The following is a 23,481-nucleotide window of genomic DNA, read 5'->3' on the forward strand; positions in this document are numbered from 1 at the left end:
CAATGCTCAGGGCCGTTAACGGCTCTGGTAATGCTCATCGGAATGCACAGATCTGACTGGCTGAGCAGCATCACATAAGACGACTGGAACACGTGCGGTCGGAGAGTTTCCCGGGCCGCTAAACCAGTACAGTAAATTCTAGAAAAGCTGCGCGGGTTAAAATAGAAACGCTGTGTCATAAGGTAGTAATTCTCAATAATAGATCAGGTCCGGACAATACGGCGGCTGGGTCCGGATCCGGACCGCGGTGCGCCTATTAGTGACCTCTGCTGTAGAGGAACAGTTCATCACTTCACAAAAGAGCCCTGTCAACTTTACACTGAGTCACTCAGGCTTCCAGGGCACACAAATAAAACCTGATACCTACAGCAATGAAGCTGGAGAGAAAGTGTGTGAGTATGTTGTCGCCCATCATGCCTGTTCCCAGCACGAGCTGCTTGGCCTGGTCATAACACGCCAACTAAAGATGGGGAAAAAGGAGAAAAATGTGTGGCATGGTAAAAAAAACAATAACAAATAATCTGTGCTGATGTATTTATATCTCTTTACTACATGCAGCTGGCCGAACGCCCAATCCTTCATCCTCAACACAGTTTGACCTCCAGAAAACAGTGTAATGAGCAACAGAAAATCATGCCAGTACAGTAACTGACCTCTTAGCTTTTGGAAGCTGTGAGATCCATCACCAAAATTTGGCCTCAATTTGCCATTTTTTTTAAAAAAGCTTGTGAAAATAATGTGTGCAGTTAGCAGTTAGATTTTGGCACTTACATGACATTTGTCAAGTTCCTTAACTGGCCTTTATGTATTTAAAAAAAAAGCTATGCAATCCGTCAAAAACATAGCAAAAATATCAACCTGTCAAAAGTGTGACATTTTTTAATTTCAGTATTTGGCCCAATGGAAGTAAAAAAAAACAAATAAATATAGACACTCTGGCATTCAGATGACCACCACCAAATGATAAGAAGGGACTGACAACTGATTTTGGGGATATTTAGCATAAAGGGTGGTTTGAAATATTTATGAAGACCCCTACAAAGCTGCATGTTGATTTGATGAAGAAAAGAATTGATCAATCAAGGTACATTTGACACCATTTTTTTACTTGGAAAAACAGTGGAATCAGTGCTACAGTCTGGAGGAAATTTTCCTTTAGATATGCTTGCCAACACAGACTTGTGAAGTGATGCAGAGGTTATATGGATTAATGCATAATGCATTATGCATTGAACAAGCAGTCTGTTGAAATCAGTATTGATTAATTAATGTACTTTTAATTTAATTCCATTATCTTATTAAAAAGGACTTACAGATGGATTCTTAGTTTGACATGACTAATAAATATCTTCCTAATGTATTTAAGAAAAATGTATCTAAATTGTAATTGTGCTAGCCCTGGTAGAATAAAGTACAATATAAAAATAAAGAGACAGATGTTCCCTTGGGTCTCTTTAAGTAAACTGCATACCTGAAATGCCAAAAAAAGGGTTCCTGATCATAAATCATCTCATCACCTAGTGCTGTGACTTGCCTGTCCCACAGTGACCATCGCTCCTCTGCTGGAGGCCATAGTGGCTCCTGAGAACAGTCTCTTCACACCCTCTGTTGGACAGGACACAGCTCGGAGGTCACACATGATGCCAGCCTGTGCTTTACATGAAGTTACATACTGGACAATATTCGGCTTGGGATTTACCTTCTCTGAAGACTCTGAAGAGCCCATCAATGGCATGTTTGTAGCTGAAAGAAAAAAACACATTCAGGGTTAAATTATGAAAAGAACGTCAAACTGAAATCTTTTAGCCGAGTAACTCACAACTACTCACTTTCTCCTCAGTTCTGGTGGTAGTTTCATGTCATTCTGCATCCTAGAAGCACAAACTGTTCAGATCTTTTGAATACACTATTTGCTAAGCTCATGTCTAACCACAAACAGTTTGCTTGTTTAGAAGAATTTTTGTGTATATGTTAATGAGAGACTGAATTGTATCATGGCGCGTTACCTGACGTTCACCATGTCTGCCGGCGTGCCAACAAACCCACCAGTGAAACCTGTTGGCAGAGTAATCTTGTTGGCACACAATCCTGTATGAGTGACACTACGTGTGTGTGTGTTTGTGAGTTCTCACCTCCAAAGGCTCCCAGCACGACCTTCTGGTAAAAGGGCATGGGGCCCTGGCTTGTGCTGCCCATCATGTCCCTCACCGTCTCATAGATGGCAAATCTGGTGAGGGAATAGGACATCTGAGAGGAGAAGAGATGAGACAAGTGGAGAGGAGGTAAAAATAATGAGTCTAAGGTTTATTTAAGTCTGAGGACAGAAGCTAAACAGGATGCAGTGTTTACAGGATAAAACGTATCCTACTCTTCATCATCACTATCCAGTGGCTGCGATTCAAACTTCTCTTTCTCCCTCCAATCATGTTTAATCTCCTGCAACATCAACAGACTTGCTGGACACACTGCTGTCCTCTTTATAAAACTATTGATCTATTGACAGTATCCTGCAGCCACAACATTTTGGCCTTTTAATAACAGTAACTAGGAAACCTACTGAAACAACATTTGAAGGAACCTTTTACACAAAATATACCCAAAAACCTGTTCTAATGTGGTCTGTCATACTCCCACTCTTCCTCTAACCAGAAAAAATGTATTTTACTCAAACTTTATTTCTGTTTAAGAAAAAACTGAGTCATGTACACTGAAGAACGCAATGTGGACTAATTTTTCTTAATAACTTCTCAAAATTTATCTTAAAAAAGATCTTTTATTAATGCTAGCACACTGTAAAATTTCCAACATATCTCTCATTTTCATTATTACTATTGTTTTTATTATTATTATTCTATTGTTGGGTGTTTTATTTGTGTATTATTTTCAATAATCTGATTTTATTTGTCTCCTTGCAGTCCTGAAATGTTTAATCCTGCTTTAACAATGTAAAGCACTTTGTAACTTTGTTTTGAAAGGTGCTGTATTAATAAAACAGATTAATTTTATTATCATTATTATGCCAATACCAGCCAGTGTCTACCGCAATATAATCTATACAATCATCCTGTAGGTTATGAAAAGGATACTAAAATCATACGAGGGTATGAGATGATCATATTTTGATTTTATGATTGACTACAAGAGCAAGAACATGTCTTATACACAGACTGCTGAGTGCAGAGCACAATCAGCAAACTCATTATAACAGAAAACATGGCATAACTATTAACACTGACGCAGTCAAACTAAAAAAAGAGCAATAATCAGTGTCACATAGTGCTGTTGAAGCCCTTCAAACTAAAAATTGTCTGATATCTCTGGTAGAATTTAAGACTATTGTAAACTATATGGAAATTGCCTCCATTCTTAACTAAGTCTGTTCTTAGCCCACCTTTAGGCTTATTTTAGTATTATCATCCGTTTCAGTGTAGTTTTGGCTGTTGTCTGATTTTGTATTGTTTTGTCTGCAACTTTTTATTGCTATAGTCTTGGCCTGGTCTCATTGGCAAAAGAGGTTTCCACCCCCAATGGGACCTACCAGGTTAAATAGAAAATAAAAATGACAAACTAATGAACACAACACACACAGAATTTCAAGAACAGACTTCAGCATACACACAGACACACAGACCTGTCTGCAAAGTGAGGCAGAGAGGCCGTTATAAAGAGCCAGCACACCGTCGCTCTTCACCACATGAACAGCCATCCCCATCATCCTCATCTTCACCTCCTGCTGTGTCTGCAGGTGTACCTGGAAAGAAAGTCATGTGGCAACAATGGTGTCATTTTCAATAGCAAGACATAGACAACACGTGGTCCAGTTGGGGCTGACCGAGCAACCTCAGTAACTTTTTCTCTTTGTTCTTTCTTGTGGGGTAACTTAGAGACCAGTTAAAATATTTAGGCAACTAAATGTGTCAAAGGGCTAAATGTGCCACCTCTTAAAGGGCCAGTGATTTAGTATCATACATCCATTAAAAGGAATGACCAAAATCTAATCAGCAAAGGCTGAGATACGTTTCCCATAATGCAACTAAATAGCATCTTTAGGTAGATCCCTGCTGCCTGGTAAACACACACGTCTTTCAAACTCCACACATCCAGTTTGTAACACAGGCTTTCTGTTGAAGAGATGTAGTCACTAATGACATCACTATGACTTTGTCAGGGTTATTTTCCCTGATTGACAGAGGACATAATAGTTCAGATCAATTTGAGAAGTACCTATGATCTCTTTCCACATTTTATTGTGTGCCATGCAATGCAAGGAACTGGTCTTGGTCTCGACTGCTCTCAGCCCCTAAAAGTCTTGGTCTTGTCGCGGTCTCGATAAACTCTGGTCTTGGTCTTAACTTGGTCTCAGTTTGGGCGGTCTTGACTATAACACTAGGACATAATACATACACTACATTGCAAAAAGTTTTGGGCCGCCTACCTTTACATGAAGTTTAATGACATCCCGTTCTTAATCTGTACGGTATAATATGGAGTTGGCCCACCCTTTGCAGCTAAAAGAGCGTCAACTCTTCTGGGAAGGTTGTCCACAAGATTTAAGTGAGTGTGGTCATGGGAATTTTTGACCATTCTTCTAGAAGTGCATTTGTGAGGTCAGGCACAGATGTTGGACAAGATGGACTGACAGTCTCCACTCCAATTCATCTCAAAGGTGTTCTATCAGGTTGAGGTCAGGACTCTGTGCAGGCCAGTCAAGTTCTCCACACCAAACCCGCTCATCATGTCTTTATGGACCTTGCTTTGTGCACTGGTGCGCAGTCATGTTGGAATAGGAAGGAGCTATCCCCAAACTGTTTCCACAACTTTGGGAGCATGAAATTGTCCAAACTGTCTTGGTATGCTGAAGCATGAACAGTTCCTTTCACTGGAACTAAGGGGCCAAGCCCAACCCCTGAAAAACAACACCACACCATAATCCCCCCTCCACCAAAATTTACACTTGGCACAATGCAGTCAGGCAATTACTGTTCTCCTGGCAACTGTCAAACCTAGACTCATCCATCGGATCATCAGACAGAAGCACGATTTGTCACTCCAGAGAACAGGTCTCCACTGCACTAGTGTCCAGTGGCGGCGTGCTTTACACCACCGCATCAGATGCTTTGCATTGCACTTGGTGATGTAAGGCTTGGGTGCAGCTGCTCGGCCATGGAAACCCATTCCATGAAGCTCTCTACGCACTGTTCTTTAGCTAATCCAAAAGGCCACATGACGTTTGGTGGTCTGTAGCTACTGACTCAGCAGAAAGTTGGTGACTTCGGCGCACTGTTTGCCTCAGCATGCGCTGACCCCCTCTGTTATCTTAAGTGGCCTACCACTTCATGGCTGAGTTTCTGTTGTTCACAATCTCTTCCACTTTGTTATAATACCACTAACAGTTGACCGTGGAATATTTAATAGTGAGGAAATTTCATGAATGGACTTATTGCACAGGTGGTAACCTATCACAGTACCACGCTTGAATTCACTGAACTCCTGAGAGCGACCCAGTCTTTCACAAATGTTTATAGAAGCAGTCTGCATGCCTAGGTGCTTGATTTTATACAAATGTGGCCACGGAAGTGATTGGAATACCTGAATTCAATGATTCGGAGGGGTGTCCTAAACATTTGGCAATATAGTATATGTGAGAAAAGCACCAACTCAAATTGGTGCAGCAAGAGAGTAATGTTTAACACTGGCAGTTATAATTTACACATGTTTTCTCAGTGTCTTAACCCGTGTGTGTGTGTGTGTGTGTGTGTGTGTGTGTGTGTGTGTGTGTGTGTGTGTGTGTGTGTGTGTGTGTGTGTGTGTGTTGTTATTGTAGAACAGCTCTACAATGTGGCCTTTGTCCTCTGTCTAATCAGTATTTGAGTTTGAAGTGCACTAACCCCTTCAAAACACAATGTTTTTCCTGCCTCATCACCAGTCTTATTGTTGCCTCCCCCTGGAAATATTGATCATTAAACACTTAATTTCCTGCATTCTGGTGAAAGTTTCTGTACCAATTTATGGTGGAAATGTTTTTATTTATGTAAAAGGAAAATTCAAGCAATACTTGACGTTTCATAATATATAAATATAATAGAATATAAGTAAGTGCAGATCTCAGGCATTCTGTGTTGCTTTCAGATCTGTTTTCTCTTGTAGATCAAATTTTCTCTTGTAATATCATCCCTGCTGAGGCAACACACATGCAGGCATGATTTAGTCTCTCTCCTCTTTTGTCAGGGAGAGAACGGAAAATTTGGCCAAAATGAAACAAGACAAGAAGTTTTTCGGCCATTTTATAATCAGTAGCTTGTTTTTTTTTAGCTTAAGTTACTTTTTTTAGACTATGTATTTTAATTGCATTGCATGTTTTTACAAATTTTGCTTTAAAAAAGTGATGGGGACAAAATCAGCCATTTCAAAAAGTGGTGGGGACATAAGGGCTCAGATTAGTGGCATGATGATACATTTGGTGCTGATGCATGAGAACAAGACATGAAGATTTTTAGCACTATTTAAATTAAATATTTGATGCGGAAATATGGAGGTCTGGAGGTCCCCCTGCACAAGATTTTGTGCATTAAACTCGTAATTTCCTGCATTCTGGAGACATTCTGCTCCAATTTACGGTGGAAATGTCTGTTTTTATGAGGGAAAACTATATTGTATTGCATATTTTCTTATTGTGCAAATAAACCATTTCTCAAAGCATTTTCATTTGTTAGTTAAAATTTTCTTGGTGCTAAATTAGTTAAATATAATCAAAAACTACAGTCCCATAACATAGAGCAGTGTGTGTGTGTGTGTGTTTCTATAAAAATCAAATCCCTCATCTTCAGCTTTGAGTAGGCCTCTCCCTTGCTAGCTTCCCCTGTGCTGGACTGATTGTACAGCTATATACACACACATGAGAAGAAGATCAGTAATAAATATGACTAGCAATAATACATTTTCTAATTGTATCTTTACATATGATTACCTACTCAGCCCTGCACACTGCCCCTGTCACTGTTTTTTCTGGTTCTATTGTCCTTCTCCTTCTCCTGTGGCTCCTGCAGCTCCTCCTCTTTCTTCTCTCCCTCCTCATCAACGTGACTAGGGTCATCATCACCCTGTACCTCTGCATCACCTCCACTGACCTTAACAGCTAATATAAATACAGACACACAAAGATTCCTCGCTTATAGAAGGATGTTGTGTTGGAGTGATAACACATGCAAACTGATCACTTTTTGGTCTACAATATGTATCCCTATGGAGTCTAAAATGTACACCAAACCAGGTAATTCTCTACGGGCCTAAATATCTTATTGGATGTTGAACTCTAATGCTTAACTAAGGAATGTTGTCACATGTTATTATTTCTGATCGGATTAGTCTTTCTAAAACAAAACAAAGCTAATCTTGACCTTGTAGATAGACCACAGAGTTCAGACTTATCAAGGCAGCTGTGTCAGTCTAGTCAACCAAACAGACAGGGAAGAGAGACAGAGTTTAACTTTGGAGAGTCACTGGCTGTGATCTTTGCCTTAGTTTAGCTCTGCAAATAACCCTAAACCTGACCTGGGGAAACCCTGTGTGACTTTACCTTTAAAGAGATAAATTTCCCTCATGAGCACTACAACACAAAGAAGCAGCTGTGGCTGAGGTATGGCATTAGTTTTGCAGGTGTTTGGCCATAAACCAAAGTGTTGGAAAAATAAAAAGGTTAAGGGATCACTACAGTTATTACATTACTGAGGGAAACAAGAATGTTTAAGATGTAGGCTGAATTGACTGTAAATGTAACTGGTATTTTCCTTAAAGCTATGATAAAGTGAACCGCAAAGTGTTGGTAAGACAATGTCATACTGAGCCACTAGCAAGCTAATGTGTATGTGCACAGGGACACTTGTGCACTTATACAGAGGTGAAATATTACACCCAGATGAGATGACAAGTGCCTGGCTAAAAGATTGCTTTTTAGGTGAGGTCCGACAAATCTTGACACTCTGCTGAACCAGTTTGGGAGAACAATAGAGCACCTTATCTGATATAAGAGGAAGCCAATAAAACATGACTAGGCAATCTGTGCCATGTGATATGCGTGTCTGGTCATGCCCTACTTCCCTGCTAAAAACCACATTCAAATAATCTCTCTTCTAAATTACAACCTAAGTCCTTCTAAATTAGCTGCTCTGCTGTTAGCTTTAACAGGAATGCAGTAAATGTAGAGCATTATCGCTTTTTAAGCTTTGTAAGAAAGCAGCTCAGTTTAAAGGTGAATTGTGTGCCCATCATTTAATTTCATTCTACAATGACTGCTCTCGGGGTAAAACTTTTGCGGTAACGTTATTCAAGTGATGCATTTTGGACCATTAACGGTTATATTACACAAGAGTAAAAAACAAATGTGCTATTTAGGCGATAAATCTGTATTATCATTTATCCACTTCCAGCAGAATCATCTTGTCATGATTAAATGTTGTCATGTTATCAAATCTCTGTGACCCAAATAAATAATTCGGAGCAAGCTGTAATTAAACATGAACAAAATTAGATCCTAAAGATTTTAATTTAAACATGAAAAGTTTGATCTCATGAAATACATGACAGTGAAGCACAGGTCATTGCTTTGAACATTTTATTATTAGTGTTATTTATATTGTGATAATTATTTCAGACACATCACAGCGTCATACTGCATTCATGATGCTAACCACAGTATTTAATGTGGTTAGCATTATTTAATTTAATCCCCAATCCTTTTTGAATATTAGCTCAGGCTGTGACGGGAGAAGTTGCGAACCAACACGCTCCAGACTATAAGAACCTCTGGTTTAAAGAATTTGATTCAATAATGTGAGCAAAGATGCTTCACCAGGCAGTGCTCTTATCTGTCATTTTAGATGAGCAGATGTACAACCATTGGCTGTTCTAAAGGGGGGAGGAGGGGGTTCCAGTGCCCCCATAATAATAAGCCCCGTCTGGCCCCCCTAACTGTGGCAAATTTCAAATTGCAAATAAATCATGTTGTATAGTCAGACTATTTGAGGTGACAGACCTACTGGCTTTTGATTGATACATGTCTTCAAGTCTTTGCAGCTGACTAAGACCGACTTGGCATGTGCAAAGTACTACCAGAGTCTATCCTTTACAACAGATGAGCCATGTTAATGATTTCCAAATCAGCAATGATACTAGCCCCTCTTATTCTCTGGATAATAAGTGTAACGGGGTTGAACTATATAATTCCCCTTGCAGGCCTACTTTGTGGTTTGTTCATTGGTACTGTCTGCAAGTAAGCAAAGAACGACACCCTGTGGTTAACTGTGGTGTGCTTGCTGTCTTGAGACGCAGTATGCGCCCAATAAGGTCCAGTTGCAGCCTGTAGACATGCCCCCCCGAAGCCTCGCCCCCTCACGCCTAGGACCCTGATCTACAAGCTGCAGCAAGACGCTTCTCCATGTGCCACCATTGTCTTAGTCTGTAAACACCACACTAAGGGTAGGTTTTGTGTCCCTACATTGGTGTAAACATTGCATACTTTTATTTTTAATGTGTAGTGTTAATGTATGGCTACATGTGCTGGTTTTCACAACAGGACTGTTAACTGTGATAAGTAGCAGCTAGCTAACATATTGTATTGTTTAGTGTGTGCACGGGGCACTGACTACTCTAACTCCAGAAAGTGCATTGTTTCCCAGATTTTGCAATAACATTTATATAGCCCCCGCGACCCTGTACGCAGGATAAGCGGTTGACGATGGATGGATGGATGGACTTATATCGCCATTGGTTATTCAACACAACGCAGACCTCAACTGTTACATAACTGTATAGATACAAACAGACCTTTGCTAATTGAGTTGTATACAGGATTGTTTGTTTTTTGTTTCTTATATAGTTTGCAAATATTGTCTTATGAAAATCACATGCAAAAACTCATCAGTCCTAAAGGTTGATCTCAATACCACAAGTAGGTAATACGGCCACACTGAAAACTATTACATGGGTCGACAAAATGATGTATGTAGTACATGGAAAAATAAACTGTAAGGACTTTATGAAGTCTCAAGCAACTTCAGTCTTCTACTACTGTAATTGTATATGACATCACCAGCTAACAAGCATGTCATGGCAGAAAGGAAGCACTCCAGATGACCTACTGGTCTACATAAGGACACATCACATGACTTCCTGAGTTAGACCAGTTAGGTTGATCAGAGTCCTGTGCTGCTGTCTTCAAAACCAAAAGAGGGGCACAAGTAAAGGGAGTAAGGATTTTGGCATTGGGCAGGGAATGTGCTGCATCATGAGGCAAAGATTAACAACAACAATGAACATGCATGACCCCACTGAGACACACACACACAGTCTGCTTATAAGGGGGGAAACACGAATATTCCCTTTGGTCAGTGAGATCTGACAAGGACCATATTATATTTATCTCAATTAAACCATCTCAATAAATGTAAAACTAATGCAACGTTAAGACATTATGTGTACTTCAAAATTAATCCAACTTTCTTTTATTTTTTCACAAATGACTGTTTCACTTGCCCTAACTAGTGCCCTATATATTAACAGCCTTGGCCATCATAACACACATTACAGCAGGAGGAATGTGACACCACAGAGCACGACATGGCCAACTAAAGGCTTACTGCACACAAGGATTTCTAACAGGCACAGTAATATGAGTAGTGAAGCCTGTCCTCCATGAATACTGCTGCAAACAGCTGTAGCCTGGTGTTCAGGCCTGCACTTAACTCTACACACCGGAGGAGGGTTACAAACTCACTGTTCCCTTTAGCTCCTCACCTTGAGGAGATCCAGAGGATGCGTGCAGCAGGCGGCTCCACAGGACGCAAGCCCCCCGAAATACCACCGCGACATCCGTTTCTCGGTCATGATTACGTGCACTGCGGTAGCCCGACGCAGCTATAGCGGTATTTCCTTCCTCCCGGTCCGCCTCGACACGCTGTCGTCTTCCTAGCCTGCAGGGTGCAGCTGGCAGTAACTTGTGGTCTACAGGACAAGGGTGACCTCGTTAATCTTCAAACATTTCAATAAGAGACAGCGCCACGGTAAGAAGGACTTTGGGCTCCAGCAGCATCGCACGCACTCACGCTACATAGCGTGCGTGCATGCATGTAAAAGACTGTATGTGCGCGCACTGTCTGCTGCGTTTGGCCCACGATGTGCGGAAGCAGCTGTAGCCAGTGGAGAAGAGCGCAGCCAATTGCCACCGTGGACGGCGGAGCTGCCTATCCGCTTCGAGATCCAAAGGTCGATGGCGGAGCATGAGACTGTTAAAGGCACGAGCAGGACAAACTCACACAGCCCACTTTCTCCACTACTATCTGTCATGCGGGTTTTAAAGTAACACGCATCCGCTCCGCAGCTGCAGACCTATGCTGCAGACAGGCCAAATATTGACTCTGTCTCTTTAAGAGGACAATATGACTCTAAAGCAAACAGAAACTTCATCAGTCCACCAGGAACAAAAAAACGTGGTCTTTGTGAAGATTAACCAAGTACACATTAGTGTTTCTATGTGTGTTGTTTTCTGGGTGACCAAACAATACATTTTCCCAAACGTAGGCCTATCATCAATGTGCATAAGTTTTGCGAGAAAGTCTACAGAAACTACAATTCACATCAGTGTCTTTTTTAAATCTATTCTAAACATAGTTTTTAGCTGGATAGAATTAATGAATTAGCTTAAAAGAAATTTATGTAACTTTATTGGTGATTAAGTATCAATTCGTTTGAAGCTATGACTTCTTCCCAACTATATTATCCACAAATGGATTTCAGTATTATATCACATATGGTACTGTAGTAGTAATAGCTCTTTGGAACAGATCTGTTGCTGTTACCCATAGAACTGGAAAAACACATTTTACCTATGGGAGTGTTGGTTAGAGTAAATTCTTGATAAGTAAATAGAAGACCATTGCGGGTAAATGACCTACCAACACAATGTTATTGTTAAACCAATATTCCAAATAGAGAGACTTGTGTTTATATAAAAAGTCCTTTTTATTCCATATAAATTAATTATGAGGTGAAAATGTGCTTGTAGATGAGAGACCATGACAAGAAAGCCTGGCTTTGAAAGACAGATATTTGTACAGGTCTATATCATAGTTACAAACTAAAAGCAAGTTGTAGTTACCCAGCTTAGATAATACATGAAGGTGTATTAAAAAAATCCTAATGGAGGTAGGGTTTCTATAAGATTGTCGTCAGTTTATATAAATATATTATTTAAAGTAAAAAAATAAATAAATAAAATGAAGCCCACCATTTCCACACAAGTTCATGAGAACAGTTTTCTTCAAGTAATGTGTTCTGTTTTTCTGTGTAAAATTGAGAAGCATTCTGTCTTTTAGTAGTTTATCATCAAGATGCAGAACTGAGGCTGCATAGGTCAATCACAAGATTCTCTCTGCTCTTAACAGATTCCTTAAGAGCCACTGGTTACATTTTATTTTGAGTTTTTTGCATGATAGGATTAAAATTTAAGGTGATTCTCCTCGGTTGACTTAGTAATTAATATTCCTTAAAATGGTATGTAATTTTTTATTGGAATATTACAAAGAAATTTAGATCTCTCTTTAATGGCTATACATTTACATTTATGTACATTCAAGTACAAACCAGAAGCCTTTGAGAACTCCTTGATTATATCAGTTTCCACGGAGATTTGTTTGTTGATTTTCAAGAATAATTTGGTGTCATCTGCCAACTGAGTTATGATTAATTCTCTGCCAATAAGAGATACCTTTCACTGCACTATTTAATATATTCTGCCAAACGCTGAGCTGAGGAAGAGGTACAGGGAGGTGGTGCAACTCTCTGGCTAATGCCTCTGGACAGATTAAATCCAGGGGATGTACCACCCATTACTTTAACAGAACTGTTACTATTCTTATAAAGAGTTACAAGCTGTACAGAAAAAATGACCAGAGCCAAATTTCTTTAAAGATTCTAAGATAAACTGATGCACCACTGAATCAAAAGCTTTATAAAAAAAATAACTAAAACTAGAATTAATCCATTATCATCAATCAATTCTGAGTAATCCATAATGTCCAAGACAAGTCTAACATTGTTTATAATACGTATGTTGTCAGTACGTTAGCAAATGATTTATATAATTCTGAAGTCAGTCCATCAGTACCTGTTGATTTGTTGTTTGTTAGAAGATTAATTGCTTTCTTAATCTCCTCAAGCGTGATGGGTTTATTAAATAATTCCATTTCATTCTTATTAATAGATTTAACTGTCAGAAAGGTGATGATTCTTTGCAAAAATATAGAGCTATAAAAATCTCTTTAAAAGTTACCACAGTTACAAGATATTACTTTGAAGTCATGTAACAATCCCATTCATATTTAGTCTATTACAATTTTTATTAGAATTATGTATTAAGTGTGTTTTTTTCTCCTTCTCATTCTTCAAGCCATTTTGCTCTAGATCTTATAAATTCCCCTTTCATCTAGTTTTAATGTGAGGTAACTACATCCATTTCTTCCCCCTAATAGTGTATTAGGGTTCTTTTGAGATAAAAGGGTGATCTTTGTTATTACTTTATCCTCTTCAGCGCTTCTTGATTCAGTTTACCCAAAATACACTTAATCTCCTCCTATTGTGGCATATGGGAATTTATGCAACCATTCTACCAATACATTCTCTAAAGAAGAAGAAGGTTATCATTTCCCATTTTTGTGTTTGGATCGATCCGTAGTTTTGTTAGGGTTAAATTAATTTTAAAATGTGTTACTTTGGCTCTGATCCAGCTGCCTCTTTCTGTCTGTGGGTAATCACCAGAGCTGAGTTCAGCGCCGACATAACGTAGGCAGCCGAATTACTGAAGCTCATAGGTGTCATTTACACTGTGGATGTCCCCATCACTTTTTGAAATGGCTGATTTTCACTTTTTGAAGCATTTCTTTAAAAAGTTCTGAAAAATAGTTTGCAGTAAGAAATGTTAACTAACAAATGAAAAAGCAATAAGAAAACATGCAGAGGAATTTAGATATAGTTTCCCTTCATGTAAAAAAAATGCAGGAATTCTCTCCAGAATGCAGAAAATTACGAGTTTAATGCTCAATATCTTCTGACTCCCCGCTCATATACTGTTTTTCAACATCAGATATTTGTTCTAATTAGTGCTACAAATCTTCTCATCTTATTCTCGTGGATCACCACGTGTCATGAGGAAAAAAAACATCCCCCCTCTGTTTTTTGACACAAATCGCACCCTGATTATGAAGACTAGATCTTCAGCAAAGAAACACATAAAATGGTCATGATTTAAAATGAAACACGGTCCGAAAATACTTCTCATTCTGGTGTGTCAGATCGTAATGTGCTTGTGGCTGACCCCTTTGTTCAACAGTGGAATAACACCCGTCACAAAAGCTTGGTCTTCATCAGCCACTTTCCTAACTTCCCCTCGTTCCTGTTGGTTTTAAAAAGGATTTTAAGTAATTAGTTTCAAGTTGGCAGTTAAGAGTTGACAAGATGAGAGAAAGAAAGGGAACTACTTGCAGCACAGGAACCCCGATAAGTACTTGGCCGCCACCTTAACTCAGCTAGGGTGCCCCATGCTTTCCTTAACTGTCTCCCAAGCCTGGGATGTGTCTTCAGAATCAGAATCAGAATAAGAAATCTTTATTGTCATTCAACGTGGTTCAACGAGATTTGAGTGCAACTCCCTCAGTGAAAATAAGATAAAAAGACATAAGGGTAATAATAAATAATCGACAGAAATTCACATAAACTTGAATTAGCAGGAGTAGAAGGATATTGCACAGTCCATGTATCAAAATAAATATTGCACAGTTAATGTAATATAATAGTAATAAACTCTAAAAACATTGCACAAGTTCCAGTGGCCATCATAGCACTCAGCCATGATACTAAGTAGTCCCAAGTTCGTCACCCTGTTTTATTGTTATAGACTAGAATAGTTATAGACTTGTTTGTTCATTTTCAAGAAAGAGGAACTTTCGGCACAATACAGAGAGCAGTAGGCTTTGCATGCCATCCTTTTGCCCTATGCCCTTAAAAACAAGTCTAAATATGTTCTTTTGTGTTGTGCAGAGTAAGCAGGGTGGCATGCGTGCAAGACTGCACAGAGACACAGTTCCTTTTCTTGGCTTACTGTCAGCACAATGCTGTGTCCTTTTCTGTAATTATGTCTTCATTTAACACACATAGCTCACACCTAAAACCTCTGGATCACTCTGAGCCAAATTAAAGCAGTACAACTGAACACATGGACATGTACTGGCATGTTTGAAAAGGTTATAGAACATAATCGTAACACCTCAACCAAAAGCTAAGAAGACGTGAAACCCATACCTTATTCACAGTTGAAAACATGCAACCTTGGTGGGTCATATTGTTTTTTGAGACATGTTTTCTAAGTAACATGAGGCAACTCACAGGGCTCTTAAGAGGCCAAATTAGCCATGCTCAAAGTGTAGATGAAATAAATCACAGCAACATATTTTAGCAGAAAGAGAAACAGTCATAATATCAAACCCAGACATACAGTGTAAGGGGTTGACCAAAGCTGCATCTGGCACTCAAACTGATGGCACCCATACTGTTATCCATGTTTGCTATTGTAAACTTACTTCAAACATCTGGCTCTTTAAATGTGTTTACATAGTCTTGTAACCTACCTGTATGTAATTAATCAGTGTTGCAGTCGGTGTCATGTGACGGTTGTGTGTTACAGAGCACATCAGCTACTTAGTGTTTACTGCCCTCATCATGTCTGCTGTCACCACTCATCACAGTGAAATACTGGTTTGGGTTTCAAGTGGAGTTGAACTGATTTCCAATGGCCTTGCTACCACAACTGACATGCGTATAACCACTGTATGCTCATTTATGGTTTTTTACTCAATCCTCTGAGACAGTAAAGTGTACTTTTTGTGGAAACACCTTTTTACCTAACAAAAAGATGGTAGTAAACATATCTCTTGTAGATATATGTGATATCTAGAAGAAGAGGGGAATAATCCTGTGTTTCATAGTCTTTTAAAACATGACGGGGTAAGCGGGACAGAGATAATATTTGTTCTGCTCACACATCCCATCCCAACATGTATATTTTTATTGTCCGTAACAGGTTACACTTAATACAAAAAACAGTCAATACAAAAGTAAAGGTGGAAAATTGAATGTCATATTATGTACTGAATAATGTAAACTGTACATTGTTACTGAGGAAACTGTGAGGTGGCAAAAGCTTGATGAAACATTAGAAGACGTGTAACATCCTTGTGCATTACGTTTTTTACTCTTTTATATTTGATCCTGTGTATTTCTTGGAAAATGTATGCTGGATGGTGATTTTGCACTGTAAATAAAATGTGATTTGATTTGATTAGATGTAGACTATGTATTCCTAACCTTGACCATAGCCAACCTTTTTTCTATACTATCCTAACTCAGCGAAGGCCCAAACACTACTTTTATATAATGGTGAGATTTAGTGAACTACAGACACAAAGTCAGAGGACACAAGGTCATTACAACATTTAAACATTTTTGTTCAGATCAGCAACAAATCATTTTTTGTTAAACTAATTGATCAAAACTACTACTACTGGAAATTATATTACACAAAAGTATTTTTCTTATTTAAGCCAATAAAACAAGCTCTAAAACATAGACAATAGGGGTGCTGAGATCATTAAAAAGAGTACAGTAAAAATGCATATTGCAGAACCACAGTAAAAGATAAATGTAAACAAGAATTACATGAAATGAAATGAGTGAATTTGCTTTGAAACCCCAGATCCTCTAGAAATACTATAGAAAACTTCATAAAAAGTAAGTAAACAAGCATCGCTGTGACGGCCCACACATATTTTCAGTGACAACACCAGCATACGCAGATATGTTATGTACACTGGCCTTCTGTACACAGATCACCCACACACACAGTGGAATTTGAGAAATGTGAGTCACTCATTAGTAAACCACGAAACATCTCAAATCCTCCCACAATTCATGTCAACTCCCACTCTAACAGAAAGATATTAAATAATTAAATAATGTAAATTCTATGAAAAACCCATTGCTTTATCATGTAAATGTATTAATACATGTAAAACCAAAGTGTAATGAGATCCACATTATAACTTCATGAAACTGATAACAGATTGTGTGTTTGATGAGGTTGTGACCTCTGTGCTTGTGTGTGCCTCAGCTGTCCAAAAAATTATCTCATACAAAAGATTTTTCCTGCTGCTTCACCTCTCCTGCTGCCACAGTGTTTGACTTGTCCTTTGCTGCTCCGCTGAAAACAGTCGGGGTTCTTCCTCCTGGTGGAGAGGAGCCGACATGCAGCAGAGCACCCCCCAACACAAGCATCACACAGGCCCCCCAGCCCAGGTACAGCGCTGGTCCCAGCTCTCTCTTTAAAGGCGCTGCAACGTTCGGGTCATAGAAGTCCCTGATGATTGTATAGGCAGTCCAACAGATGGGTATCAAGTAGGCCAGGCCAGCCACAACGAAGAGCATGCCTGATATCCTGGCCAGACGAGACTTGGAGGCCTGGTTGCCGTCACCCATGCAGTGAGTACACTTGGCCCCTGTCACCCCAAGTATGAGGGCAAGAAGGCAGAGGAGCAGGGAGAGAACAATGAGGCCCCGTGCGGCTTGGGCAGATGTGGGCAGGGCCAGGGTGGAGTCATAGGTCTTGCACTGGATGTGGCCTGTGGTCTGAGACAAGCAGTTCATCCACAGTCCCTCCCACAACACCTGGGCAATCACCAGCTCTCCACCTACAAAGGCGGACACACGCCAGAGAGGGGCTGCACACACCAAGGCCCCACACACCCAACCCAGCACTGCAAACACCAAGCCCAGCAGCTGAAGACCTGTTGACGCCATGACCACTGAAGACACGTTAGCTCGCTCTCAACGTCTAAACAAAAAAACTGAAAATCAGATTTCTTCTTTTCTTGAGTTACTGAGAGTTGTGTACTCAGTGAATATAAGTCAAGTCTTCCCGCAGTCATTCAGTAAGATGTCCAGTTGTTGAGATGAGCCCCCTTCTCTCTTGTTTAAGACCTGCAACCTTAAGATGAGTTAAGATAAGTTTTCAGCAAATTTATTTACAAAAACACATTTCAAATGAACTCATGAAGGAATTTACAGATCTGAGAAAATGGAATGAAAGTTAAAATCATTAAAGAGTAGTACAACATATATTTGTGCTTTATGAAGTGTGAAGTAAGTAAAAATAAGAGTATTAAACTTGTTCCAGCTGGACCTGGATTCTTTAGTTCAAGAAATTCTTCTTACTTTTTAATCATTAATGAAGCAATCAGATGTCCACAGACAGCGTGTTGATGATCCTTCTTGTGCGTCTTGGTGGTGTGAGTAGTTGGTGTCTTTCTTCTGTTATGACTGGCCAGCTTGTCTCTCTGGATCTCATACACATGGGTGTAGGAGGGCAACAGTGTGTAATACTGCATAGTAAATACACACACACACACACACACACACACAGCTAGTTATGTGAAAAAAAGACAGCACAAGGACACTTTGTTACAAACATTGTTGAATGCTATCATGTTGTCATTTGTTGGCGTTGGGGAGAGCTGATTGGAACCTGATGCATACAGACCTGACAAGCACAGCATGAAACAAACCCACATGTTGTAATATAGTGCAAAGAAATGGCCTCTTAGACTGTAAAACATGTACTGACTACATTATTTTAGTGAGCACTTAAGTTGTGTGGACACTTGCAGGTGGGTACATTAAAAGTTGCTCTCCATGGCCACTAGATGGCATTAGAGAGACCCATTTCTGACTTTACCTTTCCCTAATTTTAGCAGCTTGAGCACAGTATGCTTGTATTGTATTTCCTTGTCAATATTTAATGACTTTTTCTCATTTATGCACTTTCTCTGTGTGCAACATGTTGGAGCGAACACTGCATTTCTTTGTGCAAACCTGTATTGTGTAACGCCAATGAAAATGAACCTTGAACTTTAATTATCAATAAACAGGACGTATCAATAGAAAAGTTAGTCAACTCATATTTTTGACTAAATGCCTGGTTTTTGTCTACAAAAGGGGATGCAAATGAGTTTGTTAAGTCTCTAACCAAACTATTTTAATAATGTTTTCAACCTCTACTTATTTCAGTTTCCAGGAAATCAGAGGTAAGGTGGAGAGAGGGAAGGTAACAGAGTTTCACTTCTCTGGAAATGACTGAGGTGGAGAGAGGGAGGAATAACTAGCACACAGATTCACTGTGATCTGGAAATCTTGGTAAGAAAAACACAGACAGAGTTTGTGATTCAAAGTCAGCTTTGAACTGTGTTTCCTCGAATTTCTTTCTCTAGAACAACATGGGGTTAACTGCTGTCTGTCCCAGGTCCCCATGTATTCCTGCTGGTGATCAGACTGATTGAACGGTTCACAAAAGAGGAGAAGAATGCCATCAAGTGGATCACTGACAACTTTGGTGCTGAAGCCTCTAAGTACACACTGATGCTTTTCACCAGGGGAGATGAGCTCAAGGAGAAGTCCATTGAGAGTTATTTAGAACAAAGTTCTGAACTCAGGGAGCTCGTCAGTGACTGTGCAGCTGGGTACATTGTTTTTGACAACATATGCAGGGAAAATCGCACTCAGGTGACTGATCTGTTTGAAAAGGTAGACAGGATAGTGCAGTTAAATGGTAACCATTACACCAGCAGCATGTACGAAGAGGCCCAGAGAAAGATGAAGTCAGAGGAATGGCGGAGCAGGTGTGGAGACAATATGAACACTGTAGGTAACGCCTTGATGTTGGCAGGAGCAGTTAATGCCCGTGTATCTGGTGCTGTATCTGTGGGATCATTCTTTATGCTCGCAGGTGCAGGGATTTCTAAAGCCGTTGGGTGGTGGATGAAACCTAAAACAAAGGACAGCTAAGTCGTGTGATGACCTTTTAAGGGTACTCGTGAAGTAATTCCATGCATTACTTTTTAATACATATTTCATGATCTCAAATTCATATTCATATTTGTCTTGTCAAGATGTTTGTGGAGGTGGGCATGGTTGGCATTCAGCTGCAGGAGGGAGAGGTGGCTCAAGAGGCAGAGCAAGGGAGAGCGAATTGTGTCAGCTGTTGTTCACTGACTAATAATGCTCTCCTTCTAAATGCAGTAGCATGCTGGACCTTGGATGGCTGCCAGTCTACTGAACATAAACACACTTGGAAAAACAGCCGTGTTGCCTGTGGACTGTGTATAGACACTTTTTAATTCATTTCAATTCAGTTGAATAAATTTATTGGGCAAGACCAGCGTGAGTGCCACAAGAGGCACTGGGATCGTGATGTCTGTGTGTGTGTGTGTGTGTGTGTGTGTGTGTGTGTGTGTGTGTGTGTGTGTTTGGGGGGGGTGGGGGGGCTGAGTAAAGTGACTGTGCTGTAAACATTCTCATGTGTTGGGGCACCCATTAGTAGTAAGAAGCACCTGCTACAATCTTATTGCTTTCCTGTGTACATTATACATGTGGTAGAAATGATATATTACATTTAAACATATTAGACACCGATGTCAGCTGGGATTGGCTCCGGCCCCCCGCGACCCTGTACGCAGGATAAGCGGTTGACGATGGATGGATGGATGAACCTATTATGACAAATCTTCTGAATATTGATGCTGTACACTCTTGTCCTGAACAGCATTGTGTGTGGAGATCGCTATTGTAGTTTCTGTATCAGATGTGTAAGAATAAAATAAAACAAGGAGACAATGCCTTCATTTCGTTTCATAATCTATTCTACATGAAAATCCAAGTTTTGAAAGCAAGACTTCCCACAAAAGTTTCCAGGGCTCCTCACTGTTGCTTATTTGAAATAAACTTAGTTAATTCATAAGAGTAAGCTGGATCTGACAGAACCACTGTGGGTCTTGTCTAAAAACAAAAAACAGATGTAGATATTTTCATCAGGGATTAGTGAAGACTATTTCAAAGCAAAAAGCAGAGTGAATGCTGGACTTACATTCACCAGATGGCCAGAAACCTATTTGAATTTTGACGTAGCTCATTGCTTGACCTCTTCACCATGTCTCTCTCAATCTGTATCTAAATACATGATTTGCAAAGGTTAAAACTGAAACTAGAATACTGCTGCGAAACAAAGAGATGGATTCAACATTGTTTTCAAACTAGACAAGCAAGAAGAGCAATATTGTTCTGGTATTTTTACAAAGTCAAACATAATAAATCTATTTAAAGTGCCTGTCCATTGCACAACATTCACAGGTGTATTTCTGTTTATTTACATTTATGGGACCTTGATCTTTGCACTGACAACTTTTGGCGATCATGGAGGTATAGTTGGAACATCAGAAAATTTTATCCAAATATTTGCATTTCAGCAGTAAGAAATGTTAGGGAAAAATTACCAAAGTAACTGTTTTATTGCAGTGTTAACTAGTAGTTTGAAATGGTATATTGTCTAGCTGTCGAGCTGGTGTTCACACCACCATAACTGTAAATTATAAACCACAAATTAAATAACTGGTTTTTTTTGAGCAGCACTGAACAGCTTTGTATGGGAGAAGTTTTGTAACATTAGGTCAATGTAAATGAGCACCCGTTATCATGCTACGCCCTCCTATCCCATTGTCTGTGGCAGTGGATCAGTAATATCTGTCAAATTACAGTTCTATTGTCAGTATTGACAGTGAAATCTATGAACAGGCAATATATAGAGTTGAAACAGTTTACATTTACTGGTGCCAGCCTTTCAGATGTTAGTCATATAAAACTGATTATCTTTGGACAAGATTTTTATCATCAGCTTGAGCTCTTGAAATAGTGAAGGACATTTTTTCACTTTCCAAGCCATTCCCATACTTTTTTCATCCCATCATTCTGGTACAGGTTGATTTCATCTGTCCAAAGAATGCTGTTCCTGAACTGGGCTGGCTTTTTTAGATGTTAGGCAAAGTCTAATCGGATTTCTATTCTCGAGGCTTCACCCACAGAATATACAATAATGCAGCATAACGGTGCAGGACAACACCAAAGTGGAAGACCCATTCAGTAAGTTAGAGTAACGTCACTTACTATGGTCTAACTGTTAGAAAAAAGAGGTATTCAGTCTTGCTCGACAACCATTTTCATTTGAGCTTTGCTGTTTTTGCTGAATTGCTGGTGGAAATATTACTGTAACGTTGCAATGGGAGTTTGTGATTGTTTTGTGATTGTTTTGTTTTTGTTGTGTGATTGTTGTGTGATTGTCTCTTGTTATGTCTGTTTTGGACGATGCAGAGTGCTCGCTCATGAGTTCATGAGCACAAGGAAATGTAGTAGCAATCTGAAGTCTCACCATTAGAGGCCGCTGAAAACTACGTATAGTCCTTCAAAACAACACTCCTTCATAATTACAAGTATGATTAATTTATCTGTTCCTTTTTACATTAAAGGTCAAGTTTCATGAACATCATGGTACTCTTTGTCATCACAATGTAAAGTGTGGTTATATCTGTCAAAAAGTTTCCTTGATGGCTCATAGTTTGATTCAAGCAAAGGAAACATACTGATCACAGTTGATCCCTGTAACGACGCACACATTCAAAATTCCTGGTCAGCAAAGGGGAAACAGAAACGCCGCCTTGATGAAAGAAGATCTCCAACTGAGTGGGGAAACTAGCTCCACAGGAACAAAGGCAACACATTCACATCATGACATCAGTAAAGTCGTCATCTCTGGACAATCCACAGACCTCACTCAAATCTTTTATGTTGATTAGTCACAGAAACTGAGATGTTGTTTATAAGAGAGACATCCAAAGATGCTGAATTTGTTTAAATTTAAAGTAACCTTGAACCTTCAAATGCATTTGACAGTTACAGTGCATTTCATGAATTTCCTGTAAATCCAGTTACATTATTCATTGAAACATTAATTCACGCACACGCTGATGGCAGCAAGCTACCACGCAGGGTGTTCAACCATCTAAAGCAATTTGATTAATAGAAATCTGAATTATTTTTATATATATAATGTAAACTATTATTAACACTATTTAACGAATACCAATCTCAGTTACCAATTAAAAATTTTTATTTCTATTTTTTCTATTGTGTATTATCATTTTGTTAACTTAATCTGCCAGATCTGCAAAATGATGCTACAGTATATAAAAATGAACTTTGTCATTCTGGTTTTGTTAGCCAGTTTTGCGCTTCATGTATCTTCCTTAGACATGATCAATGACGTGTACTCATTATATTGCAGATATGGGTTATACATATCTATAAGTGCTTCACCCACATTTCTCTTTATAACTGTCTCACAGACACAGAAGGTATCAGTGATTCAGTGTTTGAACAACTTAACTATAATTAAATATAGAAAGTCTATGATTTTTTTCATTGTGGAAAGTATGTAAAGAAATGTGATTCAGTTAAGCTAAAATACAGTATGATCAATATGTGGCAGACAGACTTGCCTAT

General features: G+C 39.3%; 3 protein-coding genes across 4 annotated transcripts in view; all 3 read right to left on the minus strand.

Annotated features, from left to right (window-relative positions):
• slc8a2a (solute carrier family 8 member 2a) overlaps positions 1–23,481 on the minus strand; it is a 137,935-nt gene that overhangs the window by 31,206 nt on the left and 83,248 nt on the right. The window lies entirely within an intron of this gene.
• Positions 368–11,289, minus strand: slc25a10b (solute carrier family 25 member 10b; the record flags this gene model as incomplete). The annotated part of the gene is given in 8 exon segments (XM_046039771.1): positions 368–460; positions 1,535–1,605; positions 1,700–1,743; positions 1,830–1,871; positions 2,007–2,055; positions 2,133–2,247; positions 3,632–3,751; positions 10,792–11,289. Coding segments are annotated over 8 exon segments (624 nt in total), but the record flags the coding sequence as incomplete, so codon positions are not given.
• Positions 16,094–18,397, minus strand: LOC123963162 (claudin-9-like). The gene is made up of 2 exons (XM_046039775.1): positions 18,313–18,397; positions 16,094–18,085 (listed from the first exon to the last, which is right to left on the minus strand). The coding sequence occupies exon 2, from the start codon at positions 17,896–17,898 to the stop codon at positions 17,230–17,232; it is 669 nt and encodes a 222-aa protein (XP_045895731.1). The 5' UTR covers positions 17,899–18,085; positions 18,313–18,397; the 3' UTR covers positions 16,094–17,229.

Source organism: Micropterus dolomieu, linkage group LG23, assembly GCF_021292245.1.
Source record: "Micropterus dolomieu isolate WLL.071019.BEF.003 ecotype Adirondacks linkage group LG23, ASM2129224v1, whole genome shotgun sequence".
NCBI classification, from domain to species: domain Eukaryota; kingdom Metazoa; phylum Chordata; class Actinopteri; order Centrarchiformes; family Centrarchidae; genus Micropterus; species Micropterus dolomieu.

Excerpts from the sequence above, each read along its gene's own strand:
- LOC123963162 (XM_046039775.1), bottom strand. The coding sequence starts at position 17,898 with ATGGCGTCAACAGGTCTTCAGCTGCTGGGCTTGGTGTTTGCAGTGCTG.